This window comes from Meles meles, chromosome 12 (assembly GCF_922984935.1).
Source record: "Meles meles chromosome 12, mMelMel3.1 paternal haplotype, whole genome shotgun sequence".
Taxonomy (NCBI): domain Eukaryota; kingdom Metazoa; phylum Chordata; class Mammalia; order Carnivora; family Mustelidae; genus Meles; species Meles meles.
In genome coordinates, this window is record NC_060077.1 from 29,793,466 (window position 1) to 29,808,336 (window position 14,871).

Sequence of the window (14,871 nt, forward strand, 5' to 3'; positions counted from 1 at the left end):
AATTTAAAAAAACTTTTTTTTTTTTTAAAGATTTTATTTACTTATTTGACGGAGATCACAAGTAGGCAGAGAGGCAGGCAGAGAGAGAGGAGGAAACAGGCTCCCCGCTGAGCAGAGAGCCCCGAGGATGTTAATTATTAATCAGATGCATGTCTGGGGCACCTGGGTGGCTCAGTGGGTTAAGCCTCTGCCTTTGCCTCCGGTCGTGATCTCAGGGTCTTGGGATTGAGCCCCACATCGGGCTTTCTGCTCAGCGGGGAGCCTGCTTCCCCCTCTCTCTCTGCCTGCCCCTCTGCCTATTGTGATCTCTCTCTCTCTGTGTCAAATAAATAAACGAAATCTTTAATCAAATGCATGCCTTTGGTCCAGACTTTGGAGAAGGAAGAATTTCCAAAATTTCCTCGTAAATAATCTACTTAAGTTCAGTGATATGTCAATATAATTTGTCAGTGATGTAGCAACAAATTATGCTTAAGCACATTACATAAAATCCTATATTATTGTGGAGTGCTTTTTTATATTTTCAGACAGTTATTACACAGGTGGTTTTAGTTCTCACCTAGCAGTTCATGCTTAGCTTCCTTTGGAACAATATATACTTCCATTCTAGAATTTTTCTTAGAGCAGCTCTTACTTTTCTAATCTGCACCATTGATTCTATATAGGTAGAAGATGAATATCGAGCCTTCCAAGAAGAAGCTAAGAAACAAATAGAAGAATTGAATATGACATTAGAGAAACTAAGATCAGAGCTAGAAGAAAAAGAGACAGAGAGGAGCGACATGAAAGAAACCATCTTTGAACTTGAAGATGAAGTAGAACAACATCGAGCCGTGAAACTCCATGACAACCTCATTATTTCTGATTTAGAGAGTAAGTGATGGGGGAGCTTTTCATTCCTTTTTGTCCTACCCATCTTAATGAGAGGGGATAGTTTGCATTCAGTAACAGAAGGAAAATTGGTTGCTCTGACTGCTGCAGAGAACCTGCAGACTGCTGCAGGTTCAGTAGACAGTGCCCAGCAGAAGTACATATGTGGCCAAGCGTGTATCACACATTAAGCAGTAGTCTGTGTTTTGTTCCTAAGGAAGAATTATTAAGTGGCAGCATTGCTTTAAAACTGTGCTTAGTTACAGAAAATCATTTAAAGGAAAAGCTGATTGTTATTATATTTTTCTAGGTCTTAGGAAAAGCCATTTACTGTGTATTTTTAGTGATTGCAAGTATACTGAGACCAAAGAAATCGATCCTTCATAATCTTATATCTGAGGCACAGGTATTTATTTGTTGTCTGATTTTTCTCCCTACCAAGGAGATCTTATGATCTGATAGAATTGAAACTCTAATTTTAAGTTGCCCTACGTTTTTTGAAACTATTTTTTGATTATTTCAAACTTATAAAAAAAGTTATAAAAATAGTACAAAGCATTTCTGTGTTGACAATTTGATGAGGGGCAGAAATTTGAGTGATCTTAAAATGGCTTCCCACAGACTGTTATTATGTTGCAAGTGAGCAAAAAGAAACAACCAGAAATTATACAGTGGAAAAACTGGGCAGCACTTTGGGTAATTGTGTTAGTGACAGAGGCATACAAAATCAGACTCAGCATCAGCTAGGCCATATTCTTGCTGAGGCATAACTGCAATTAATCATAAAGAACATTAAACAAAAAATACAGAATGTTTTACTAAAAACACAAGTGGGGTGGTGCTGTATTCCTCAAAAATGCCAATGTCATAAAAGTCTTTGGGAAAGTTCTGAATTAAAAGGACCTAGGGAGACATGACAATTGAACAAAACACCTTTGCCTAGACTGGGTCTAGTGCTATAGGGAAAATGCTATAAAGGATGTTATGGCAAAACTGGTCAAAAGTAGATGCGAGATAAGCATATGTATAAACTTATGAAGTTGATAACTATACTGTGTTTATGTAAGTAAATGTTCCTATCCTTAGGAACCACAACCTGAATAGCTAGGGTAATAGGCTATGATGTATATATCCTTAAAGGGTTTAGGAAAATCATTAGGAATAGATGGATAGAGACAGATAAATAAAGGGATACAAGATAGCAAATGATGAAAACAGATGGGTAAACTGTTAACATAGATAAATCTGAAGAAAATGGCATATGGGTGCTTTTTTGTACCAGTTTTTGCACCTTTTTGTAAATTTGGAATTTCCAAATAATGCATCTTAGAAATTCTTATGTATTCTACATCCAGATTCCTCAAATGTTAACAAATTTAAGTTGTAGTACACTTTAATGATACCCAGGTGGAGGTGGGGACAAGGAGAATGGGAATAACTGTTTTTGGATACATTAGTTAAAGCTTTTAAATTTTGTGGTTTAAGATATTGCTTCATTGGGCTCTGACAGTGTATTATTCCTTGACAGAGGATTAATAGGCAGACGAAGTGCTGGGCCAGATCCCATGTGCTGTGGATGCAGAGGTGGGGAGGTTTTATGCTTTGTTTTGTGTAGTGTTATGTTTTTAAAGATTTTATTTATTTGACAGAAAGAGAGAGCACTTGCAGGAGTACACAGCAGGGGGTGCTATAGGCAGAGGGAGAAGGAGAAGCAGGCTTCTCACTGAGCAAGGAGCCCAGTGCAGGCCTCAGTCCCAGAACCCTGGGATCATGACCTGAGCCAAAGACAGACACTTAACTCACTGAGCCACCCAGGCGCCCTGGGGAGGTTTGAACTAGTTCCAGGAGAGAGTGGGTGGGTCATCTGCAGGAGTCCTAAACCTGTGGCAGTTCTGAGCTCTGACTAGTTGGCTCTGATTCTCTGGATTGACCCCAGGGTTATTTGGAACATTCTGAGACATTTGGATACTGAAATAGCTGACCACGGGACTCTTTTCTTGGAGATAACGATAGTCCAGCAGATAAAACGTCCTTATCTGAAGTTTCTAAAAACTTTCAATTTAAGGGGTGCTTGGGTGGCTCAGTTGGTTGGGTGCCTACTTTCTCCTTGGGTTATGATCTCCAGGTCCTGGGATTGAGCCCCACTTCGGGCTCCTGGCTCGGTGGGGAGTCTGCTTCACCCTCTCCCTCTGCCCCTCCCTCTGCTTGTGCTCTCTCAAATGAATGAATAAAATCTTTTAAGAAACCCAGTACTTTAGTTTAACATTTATAGCTAGTCTGTATTTCATTATCTCTGAACTGAGAGAATTTATCTAACTTTATTTCCTAAATATAAAAGGTTCTAAAGTTTTTCAGATTAACTTGGAAATTGAGTGCATTTTTCATTTAGTACTGATTAAAAAAGCCTTTTCCCTGTAAGACTTTTGATTTGAACACGGAAAAGAGTGACATCTTATGGTAATTGAGGATGTAGGTAGAAAAATGTTAGCTGATAAGGATTCCTGGGATGAAAAATAATTGCCAAAATAAAAATTATGTTAACATTATGTGGATTTTAATTTTGAGGTGGCTGAAAATCCTGAATAAAATTTCTTTTTAGCCATGTAGCTTCTCCCCCCAATTTTTTGAAATGAAAATTTCAAATATCCAGAAATATTGGCAGCATGGTATGCTAGGCACCACTGCCTAGATTTGACAGTTATTATTTTGCAGTATCCATCTTCCATGTGTGTATGCGTGTGTTTAACTGAACCAGTTGACAGTAAGTTGTAGACCTTATGACATGTAATATTTCAGTATGTGACTCCTAAATATTCTCCTTATAATCATATTTAGTAAAAATTTGGTATAATTCCTTAGTATCATCTAATAGCTCATATTCACATTTTCTTAGCTGTCCCCAAAATGTCTTTTATAGTTTTCTCTAGGAACCAGGATCCAAGCAAGTTTCATGTACTACATGAAACTAGTTGTTATGTCTCTGTAGTCTGATAGGAGTTAATTTATTTCTTAGCGAATTCTAGCACTTGGGATAGATGCTAGGTCAACACTTGGAATGGGGGACTTGCTATTAATTGAGAAATGAACTTTCTTTCTCTTTTTTTTTTTCAAAGATTTTATTTATTTACCTGACAGACAGAGATCATAGGCAGGCAGAGAGAGGAGGAAGCAGGCTCCCTGCTGAGCAGAGAACACGATGCGGGACTCGATCCCAGGACCCTGGGACTGTGACCTGAGCCGAAGGCAGAAGCTTTAACCCACTGAGCCACCCAGGCGCCCCATTTTCTTTCTTTTTTTAAAAAAGATTTTATTTTTAAGGGGCCCCTGGGTGGTGCAGTTGGTTAAGTGTCCGACTCTTGCTTTCTGCTCAGGTCATGATCTCAGGGTCCTGGGATTGAGACTCGCCACAGGCTCCTTGCTCAGCCCAGAGTCTGCTTGAGATTCTCCCTCCTTCTCCCTCTCCTCTTCCACTTGCGCTTTCTCTCTCTCTCTCTCTTTCTTATAAATAAATCTTAAAAAAGAAAAGACTTTATTTTTATGTAATCTATACACCCAACATGGGGCTTGAACTCACAACCCCAGAATCAAGAGTCTCACACCCCACTGATTGAGCCAGCCAGGTGCCCTGAAAAATTGAGATGTTGTTCTGTGGAGCAGCCATTATGATAGTCAACTTTAGAACTTTTTCATCACCCTTAAGAGAAGCTAGGCGTTATAAGTTAATCCTCACCCCAAAATGATCTTGACTTCAGAATTTTATTTATTTTCATTTTTATTATTTTATTTTATTTATTTTTTATTTATTTTATTTATTTATTTTTATTTATTTATTATTTATTTTATTTATTATTTATTTTATTTATTTTCATTTTTATTATTTTTTAAATATTTATTTCTTTATTTGAGAGAGAAAGAGTGTCAAGTGCACAAACAGGGTGAGGGGCAGAGGGAAAGAATCTGAAACAGACTCTCCGCTGAGCAGAGAGCCCAACATGGGGCTCAGTCTCACGAACCTGAGATCATGACCTGATCTGAAATCAAGAGTTGGACTCTTAGCTGACTGAGCCACCCAGGCACCCTGTAGACAGGATTTTAACTGTCCTTAGGACATTGTGGAAAATCTGCTTATAAGGAATGAATAAACAGCAAATCTCAGCAGAGAAATGAAGACTGTAAAGAAAAGAACCTAAAACGTATTCTTGAACTGAAAATTTTAACAGCTAATACAAAAAGTTTACTCAGTCATTTAAACTGCAAAGTAGAGATGCAGAATGTCAGTGAACTTAAAGATCAGTCAGTAAGGCACTATCCAGTCTGAAGGACATAGAGAAAAAAGACTGAAAAAAAATGAGCAGAGTTCAGTGAGTGTGGGACAAGGCATAACATGTATTTGGAATCCCAGGTAGTTTTCCAGATCATGTCAGTACCATGCTTCCTAGACCTGGCCTGTAGTGCTTTTTTGTATTGTTTGGATTTAGCATTCCAAACTACAAAGATAAGATGTAAAATTCACTCAGTAAATACTGTTAAGACTTCTGGTTCAAGATGATGGCCTCAAGCCATCTATGTACTTCCTGTCCCTCCCAAAGTCTTAGTGAAATGGTCCTGCATGTAATATAAAAATGACAATGAGCCTAAACCAAAGATAGAAAATAGGTGAGGAGTTCTCATCAGTAGATCAGTAACTTTGAGTAACTTCTGGAATAGATAAAGCAGATGGATTTGGGGATATGGAGAAATCAAACAGAGCAGAAAAACCTACAGTGCAGGAGAACACTGAAGCTCTGAGTAGTGATGTTCCTAGCCTAACTTTGGGGATGGGGGTTTCTCAGAGATCATCAGGCCTGGGACCAGTAGCAGTTTCAGGCTGTGGTGTAAAGGATTGCCAGAAGTTTTACTACCCTCTTGTCTATAGTGTGCTGGCTCTGGTGTTTGCCCCCAGGCTTGGATTCTTTTTCAAAGTAGGTGGGGAATATGGTGCCAGGGGTTCCTGTCGAGATGTTAGCATCAGAAACAGAAGTAAAGCCTTGCCTGAAGTAACGGCAGGCTGCCCATAGGGAAAGGCACTTTGGCTCAGCAGTGAAACAGGTCCGTGGGTACGCACGCGCGCGCGCACACACACACACACACACCCCACCCCACTCCTGTTGCCTTGGTTGAAGCCACCCACTTTATGTCCCCCTACCTTTGGAGGAGGGGCCCCCTGTAGGAATTGTCATCAGCAGAGCCTTTAGCCAGTCGCTGTGTTGAGGGGAGCGGGCATCACAGCAGTGACTTTCATAGTTGCTGAGAAACATGTAGAAGTCACTAATATTAATTATCCTTGTCCTTATAAGTAAATAAGGCCAACCAGGACTTAGTGGACATTTTAGTATCTTCAAAGAGAAATAGCAGAAGGAAGCAAGTCAGCTGAGCCCAAAGAAATAAAGTTAATGACTTGACTCACCACTAGTCCAGCAAACCAAAGCTGATTGGTGTTGAGGGTAGTGGCACCAGGGAGATCTCAGGTGTGGCTCAGGTGATGTGTTGATGTACCTATCTGTTACAATGAATTTATCAACAACTTAGTATTTGTGTAGTTATGCTCTATGTGTGCTTGCAGTTATGTACAGCTCCTTTCATACCTTCTATAGTTCTGAGACTTGGGACTAGGGCCAAACATCTAACACAGGTTTTGCACTTTTACATGGAACACTAGTAAGAGTGGTGAGTAATGGTAGCTTGAGAGTAGAGAAGTAGCAGAAGGAATAGAAGAGAGCTGTATAATTCTGTGGTGGGAAAAGCCTTTTTAAAATATGTGGGGAAGGGGCACCTGAGCGGTTCAGTCGGTTAAGTGTCCAGCTCTTAATCTCACCTCAGGTCTCGATCTCAGGGTCTTGAGTTCAAGCCCTGCATCGGGCTCCGTGCTAGGTGTGGAGCCTCCTTAAAAACAAAATGTTAAGGAATACTTGGAAGCCATAAAGGAAAGTCTATATTTGACTGTGCATGATTGAAATTTTGAGTTCAGCAACACAAAAGTACTATAAAAGACATTGGGAGAAATTTTGGCAACACATATCGAATATATGACGAGATTATATACATCGATGATAGTAGGATAATCCATTAGCTGAAAAAAGTATTTGAATAGATAATTAGAAAAGGTGAAAAAAGATGCTCGATTTCACTAAAAAAGCAAAGAAACTCAAAGTTAAACAAAATGCCGATTTTCACAGCAGGTGTGGAAAGTAAAAAAGACTGATAGTGTAGGAGAGGAGAAAAGGGCCCCCTTGTGTACTGTTCGAAGTACAGATTACTGCAGCCTTTTTGGGATATTGATCAAAATTTAAAGTGTAACAGTACTTTAGTAATCCACTTCCAGAAATCTGTTCTTTAGAAACATTCTTATAAGTTTGCAAATGTGAACTTAGATATGTATGTTGCAGAATTGCTGCTTTATCACAAATACTTGGAAACTACCTGTACTTTCAACAGTTGTGATCTAGTTAATAGCCCATATGCACAGTGCATCCTTGCTATGACTGCCATGTCACCAGTGAGGACAAATTAGGCAGCTCTGTGTGTTTGGCACAAAGTGCCATAGACAGGATAAAGCAGGTAATTGTTCAGTGGTGTATGAGCCAAGTGTATTACTTCTGTAATCAAAATCATAAACATTTTAAATACAGCATTACACTGAAATGGTGGCCGGTCATAGTGATGGCCCTTAAGAAATACTGATTTCAGTGTATCCTGTATAACAAATTTTTTTTTTCCGATTTTATTTATTTTTTTCAGCGTAACAGTATTCATTGTTTTTGCACAACACCCAGTGCTCCATGCAAAACGTGCCCTCCCTATTACCCACCACCTGTTCCCCCAACCTCCCAGCCCTGACCCTTCAAAACCCTCAGGTTGTTTTTCAGAGTCCATAGTCTCTTATGGTTCGCCTCCCCTCCCCAATGTCCATAGCCCCCTCCCCCTCTCCCAATCCCACCTCCCCCCAGCAACCCCCAGTTTGTTTTGTGGGATTAAGAGTCATTTATGGTTTGTCTCCCTCCCAATCCCATCTTGTTTCATTTATTCTTCTCCTATCCCCCTAACCCGCCATGTTGCTTCTCCATGTCCTCATATCAGGGAGATCATATGATAGTTGTCTTTCTCCGATTGACTTATTTCACTAAGCATGATACGCTCTAGTTCCATCCACGTCGTCGCAAATGGCAAGATTTCATTTCTTTTGATGGCTGCATAGTATTCCATTGTGTATATATACCACATCTTCTTTATCCATTCATCTGTGGATGGACATCTAGGTTCTTTCCATAGTTTGGCTATTGTAGACATTGCTGCTCTGTATAACAAATTTTATAATGTGGTAACTTCTCAAAAAAAGTTCTACGTTCTTGAGCTGGAACCTTCTAATGGATAAACTTGGATCCTGTTGATAGTTTCGAATGGTCCTTCCTTACTTCTTCCACTTCTAGAAATGTGTCTTCAAGTAATATCTGAACAGTTGTGTAGAGACACTCACTGTGTTTATGACAAAAATCATAGCACCGTTCTCTTTGTTAATAGGTTGCTAAATAAATCCTATATCCAGCTGATGGAATACTAACACAGCCATCAGATAGTGTATTTTTTAAATCAATTTTTAAAAAAGATTTTATTTATTTATTTGACAGAGATCACAAGTAGGCAGAGAGGCAGGCAAAGACAGAGAGAGGGGGAAGCAGGCTCCCTGCTGAGCAGAGAGCCCGATGTGGGGCTCAATCCCAGGACCCTGGGATCATGACCTGAGCCAAAGGCAGAGGCTTTAACCCACTGAGCCACCTAGGCGCCCCTGTATTTGTTGATAGATGTTCATTATCTATTGCTTAGTGGAAAAGCTTATGAAGAAGTATGAAAAATATTCACACATGCCACGTCTAGAATGATATATGGCAAATGTAAATAATGAGAAACCTTATTTATTTTTTAAAGGTTTATTTTAGAGAGAAAGAAGGTGAGCATGTGAGTGAGGGGGGAGGGGCAGAGGGAGAAAAGCAGACTCCTCACTGAATGTGGAGCCTGGACTTGGGACTCGATCCCACAAACCCAAGATCGTGACATGAGCCTAAACCAAGAGTCAGACTTTCAGCCAGCTGAGCCACCCAGGCAACCCATGAGAAATCTTACTTTTGCAACCCTTTTCTGTTTCCTGGATTTTTTGTTGTGAACATGCATTACTTTTATAATCAAAGGGGAAAAGTTCTACCTACTTTTGGGGTGGATGGGAAATAAAAACAAATAAAAGAAAAATAAATAAAGAAAAATAAAAGTAGTAAATGGTTCATTTGAAAGTCATCTGTGTCCTCTTTCAGCATCAGGAATTCTGGTTTGGAGATAAAGCTAGAGCTGTGGCCTGATGGCTGAAGGTACTGCCCAGCTCCCCCAACGTGGCCCTAAGGCATGGTATTTTAACTGATGGTTTACACTTGTCCTTTCCCTTCCTCTAGAAATTGCATGTGATGTTAGTTGGAAGCACTTGATAGGATGTAAGGGCCTGACAGCACTGAGCTATCAGTACCCTGAGGGTTTTCTTGTATTTGGAGAGCAGGAAAGGTTGCTTGTGAACTTTCATTGATTTTATCCCCCCCCCCCGCCCCCCCGCCGAGTCATAGGTTGAGTCTGTGCTTATGGTAGCTGTGCTCATGGTAGGTAACATCTGCATGTGTGATGGGCATATAACTGGGCCAGAACAAAGGCCCGGTTGGTGGTTCCTTCTCTGCCAGGGATGAGAGGTCTTAGTAGAGAAAAGATTGTGAACCCCATTATTAAATGGGGAGGGCAGTACCCAGAGCTATTCAGAGCAAAGTTGGTCTAATACCAATGAGAATAGCAGTTTACCTGATTTCTAGAATAAAAATAACTTTGTCAAGTTGAGTTATAATTTGTAATTAAAAATGAGATCATAGTAGTTCTTCTGTTCTTTGATAGAATGTAATGTTGCTTTTGAGTTGAAGACAGTAGATGGCAGTGTCCCCCATACTAGAAGAACTTGGGAGGAGGAATTTCTAGTGCATTTAACGTGTTTAGTGGCCCCGGACTCGACAACTAACAGTGCCCTTTTGTGTGACCATTAATTGGGCCAGATGGCAGTTTTGTGAAGCTGGTCTTCAAAACGAGAGCATAGATACAGAGTCCTTTGGTTTCCGAGGAGAAAAGCCTGTTATCATTTTTAATACTTTATGTTACAAAGTGAAAATAGTTATGATTCATGAAGTTTAAGTCAAATTCCCTAGAGACACTTATAGTAAACTTTATTCTGTCTGAATATGTCCACTGGCTGCCAGCTTCCTTTCCTTTCTGTTTAAAAGGTTTAATAAGACACAACAATAATTCATATATAGTGCTGAGTGTGGAAGAATGCCCTTTTAAGAGTAGTGATGATGTGGCCATGAATGTGGAGTTTGGGAAAGAGAAAAGAATAAGAGCCAAAGAAATGAATGAAATCTTGGATTTTATGACCAGTCTAAGATGGTCAGGTGGCTTAAAATGTTAACTGAGAATTAAGACACACCAGATGTTAAAAGTGAGCAGTAGTTAGATTTGCTGTCATTTGTCTTATGTGAATTATCTGAAGATTCATAGATAGGTCTTTTGTGACCAGAAAAAGTGGAAAACAGTTTTCAGCTGAGGAGGAGAAATTCACTTTTTTTCCTATGAAAATAGGAAAACTTTTTGCATTTATTTATTTATTTATTCTTAATTTTAAAAAAGATTTTATTTATTCATTTGAGAGAGAGAGGATGAGCGTGCAAGAGAGCACAAGCAGGTGGAGCAGCAGAAGGAGAGGGAGAAGCAGGCTCCCTGCCATGCAGGGAGCCCAACGTAGGGCTCCACCCCGGACTCTGGGATCATGACCTAAGCCGAAGGCAGACACTTAACTGACTGAGCCACCCAAGCACCCTCCAAATTTTTACATTTAAATATAGTGTAAATGAAAGGTGTAACTGGTAGTGTTCCCAATACTAAAAATATTTTATCTTCTGTCCTTATTTACATCTGATAGTATCACCAAGACCTTGAATTCGGCTGTATGTAGGTCATATGGGAGCCGATGATCCATGCTGGTTTGAGTCATCTTTGCCTCCAGAGATATGGATCAGGGTATTGGACTCACTCCAGTGGACACTGGTGTCCACTTTGCTGTTAATCAAATTGAGTGGCCCTTTCCACCCTCAGTTTCCAGGTTAAATGAGGTCAAAAGTAGCTCTATAGAGATAGACTTTTGAAGTCTAATCCTTTTCATATGAAAACATCCTCTTTTCTGTCTGTAGGTAAGGATTGTATTTTTTTTCCCTTTCCTTTATATCTTAAGCATCTAGAAAAAAGCCTGGTACAAAGACGGTACTTAATGAGGTATTCATTGAGTTAATGTAAATTTTGAATCCTTCTTATTTCAGAGACCCCAACTTTGTTGAACAATTCTGTGTTGAGGAATGGGAGAGAGTTAACTACTGGCTACCAAAATTGGCCAGGTTTTCCCCCATGTTTATTTGTTTGTTTGTTTTTAAAGATTTTATTTATTTATTTGACAGAGATCGTAAGTAGGTAGAGAGGAAGGCAGAGAGTGAGGGAGGGAAGCACGCTCCCCGCCGAGCAGAGAGCCCGATGCGGGGCTCGATCCCAGGACCCTGGGATCATGACCTGAGCGGAACCCAGGCGCCCCTCCCCCATGTTTTATCTCATTTATTTTTTATTCAGCTTTAGAAAACATATTGTCATTATATATTTACAATAATTATTACACATATATAATACTGGGATACCTCGGCTCAGTTGGTTACGCATCCGACTCTTGGTTTCAGCTCAAGTCATAATCTCAGGTTTGTGACACTAAGCCCTGTGTTGGGCTCTGTGCTGAACGTGGAGCCTGCTTAAGATTCTCTCTTTCCCTTTGCTCCTTGCCCCTCCCTGTCTTGCTCATGCACTCTCTCTAAAAAAAGAAAAAGAAAAGAAGAAATAAAAATTTTAAAAATTAAAAAAGTAAAAATATCTGAACACAGATGTATCAGTGTTGAATTAAAGGTTTCATGTCACAGAGGTCTACACAGAGCAGGTTCCTAATGGAACTGAGAGGGGGAAGATGAACAGTTTAAGAAAAGACAGTAGCATACTCCTACTTTAAGGTGTTGATTAAAAGCTAATAATTTGTGAACTTAGGGAAGATTTTTTTAAGCTTTATTAGAGAGAGAGGGTGTGAGTGGGGGGACGGGCACAGGGAGAGGGAGAGAAGCATACTCCCTGCTGAGTGTGGAGCAACTTGACCTGAGTTGAGATCAAGAGTTGGTTGCTCAACTGACTGAGGCACCCAGGTGCCCCAGGAAGATTTTCTTTGGAAAAGATTTTATTTTTAAGTGATCTGAAACCCAACATGGAACTTGGGCCCACAATCCCAAGATCAAGGATCTCATGCCAGCGAAGCACCCAAGATTCTTTTTTTTAAAAGATTTTGTTTTTGAATGGTCTCTACACTCAACCCTAAGATTAAGAGTTCTGTGCTCTAATGACAGCCAGCCAAGGGCTCTTTAAGGACAACTTTTTTGATTACATGTGACACCTCACACAGGTGTTCACTATGCGTAGGTTCCTACTACTAAGTAAGTGTAAGGAATAGGAGGGAATGTTTATTCAGAAACACCAATGTCTATAGCAGTGATGTCCCTGATAATAAAGAGTTTAATTCTGTTAATGGAATATTTTTTTAAAATCTTAGGTTCTGGGGCGCCTGGGTGGCTCAGTGGTTTAAGCCGCTGCCTTCGGCTCAGGTCATGATCTCAGGGTCCTGGGATCGAGTCCCGCATCGGGCTCTCTGCTCGGCAGGGAGCCTGCTTCCCTCTCACTCTTTCTGCCTGCCTCTCTGCCTACTTGTATCTCTCTCTGCCAAATAAATAAATAAAATCTTTAAAAAAAAAAATAAATAAAATCTTAGGTTCTGATTTCAGTATTGTTTTCTCTTGTTCCCTCCATTAGCCTGCATATTTATACATTTATTCCATTTTACAGCCCTACCGTGTGTCAGGTGTTGGAGCTGTGAAGTCACCACATAGCGCCTGACTTTGAAGTGTTTCCAGTCTAGTAGTAGAGACAGATATGTAAAGAAATGTAACAGGATTGGCAGTAGTAGTCACAGACAGAGTTGGAACACAGAAAGGATAGGGCTCTCCTGGAGTGGGGGGTGGCAGGTAAAGTTATGGAATTTGTCACCAGATGTCAGTGCTTTTTTTGATGCTTCAGCCATGAGAAAGTGCTCGGTGCGATCAACTGTGATAGATTTACTGGGTGGCAGTTACCAGTGGGGACCTCCTAAGCCATTTCCTCTTAAGCATGGACTTTTGAGCAGAACCTCCAAGTAGAATGTGACTTCCTATACATTTCTGGTTCCAGGGACACTGGGCTTGACTTTGCCTTCATGTTTGCATTCCCACTCTATCTAGAATGATACTTTGGATATTAGTGGTACTCATTCAATGTTTACAGTGAAAGTGAAATTATTTGAGGAAAATTCATATTATCTAAGAAATGATTTGAGGAGTTTTTATTTTATGAATATATCATTATTTTATAAAAAGACTTCCCATAGAGTTAATGTAAATAGCAACTCCCCAGGGTAATTAATTAAAGTTGTAAAAATTTTGCTAATTCACCACTTTTCTGGAATTTATTGCAGTGTGTAAAATAAATTATGCTTTCATAAAGAGTTTAGTTTAATAACCCTTTTGATTAACAGTTCACACTTTAATAGTAGTCAGTGATATTTTGATTGGTTATGAGCCAACAGTGTGTTTCCAACAATTGATTTTACTTAACTTTTTGTTTCAGAATTAAGACCCTGAGGAAGGAAGCAATCCAGAAATTGTGATTTAAGCTTTGATATTTTCCTTAGGAAAGTAATATTGGTTAATACTTGGATTGAACATTCTTTTTTTGTTTTAGAGTTTTGTATTACAAATAAGAAGTCTTTGGGCAGGATGACCTTTTTTTTCAATGTCATATTTAAATACCTCCCTTTATATTATACCTTGGAACACAACTTTAAGAATATATATTTAAACTTCTGTGCTCTTTTCAGATACGGTTAAAAAACTCCAGGACCAGAAACATGACATGGAAAGAGAAATCAAGACACTCCATAGGAGACTTCGGGTAGGATAAATTCTCTTTTATTATCTCATTAGAATACCTAGGTTTCTGAAAGTTGAGGACAGTGCAGTCCTTGATCATTGTTAGCATTCGTCTTAAGCTTCAGATACAGTTAAAATACTAATCCTCCTGCCTGTTTGGCAGAAAGCAACTGCCATCATTTTAAGTTGGGATTAGTGCTAGATTCTGGATAGAAGAATCTCCTAGTAATTTAAGAGTGGTAATTTTAAAAAGATGGATTTAGGAAGCAAGTGTTATATTTTGGAAAGAAAAATTAGTTGCTTTTGATTAGTAAGTGTCCCAAACCAAGCTGTTTTATCTGGGTTTTCTGTCTTGTGTGGATTTGATAAGCTTGCTGACAACAGTGCCAGTCTGCTGCAGAGGTGGGGTAAAGCTAATCTCTTAGTTTGAGTTGTGCCTCAGTTACTCAGGCTGTATTCACAGTGTCAGAAAATCGCTTTGTTGGGGGATGGGTGCTGGGCCGGGAATTGGGCAGCTGTGGCTCTGGTGGAGGCAACACCCTGGGGAGACTTGCCCACCCAGCCACGCCCACCCAGCCACGCCCACATCCTCCATGGCTGTGGGAAGCAGCAGACAATACAGTTCTTTGCTCTTCTGTTTGTATGACTTGGTCTGCCTAGTTTGAGTTTAGTGTTTTTCATTGGGCTTCCTCTTCCTTTTCCTTGACTTTTGATTTTTTTTTTCCTGTTAGTTTTTGATGTCAAGATATTTATATATATTCCCTGTAAAATCTTTCCGTATGGTTCACACACCATTATCTACTTTTCAGAGGTAAAGTGCTGTAAATTTTAAACGATGTGTTTATTTTCATAA

At 39.7% G+C, this 14,871-nt stretch overlaps 1 protein-coding gene across 2 annotated transcripts in view; it reads left to right on the forward strand.

The window, feature by feature from the left end:
• SPECC1L (sperm antigen with calponin homology and coiled-coil domains 1 like) overlaps nt 1-14,871 on the forward strand; it is a 136,358-nt gene that overhangs the window by 53,113 nt on the left and 68,374 nt on the right. For both annotated transcript variants that reach the window (XM_046025368.1, XM_046025369.1), the window contains 2 exons: nt 666-873; nt 13,967-14,040. In XM_046025368.1, the coding sequence (XP_045881324.1) occupies nt 666-873; nt 13,967-14,040 (282 nt within the window). The remainder of the gene's footprint in view (nt 1-665; nt 874-13,966; nt 14,041-14,871) is intronic.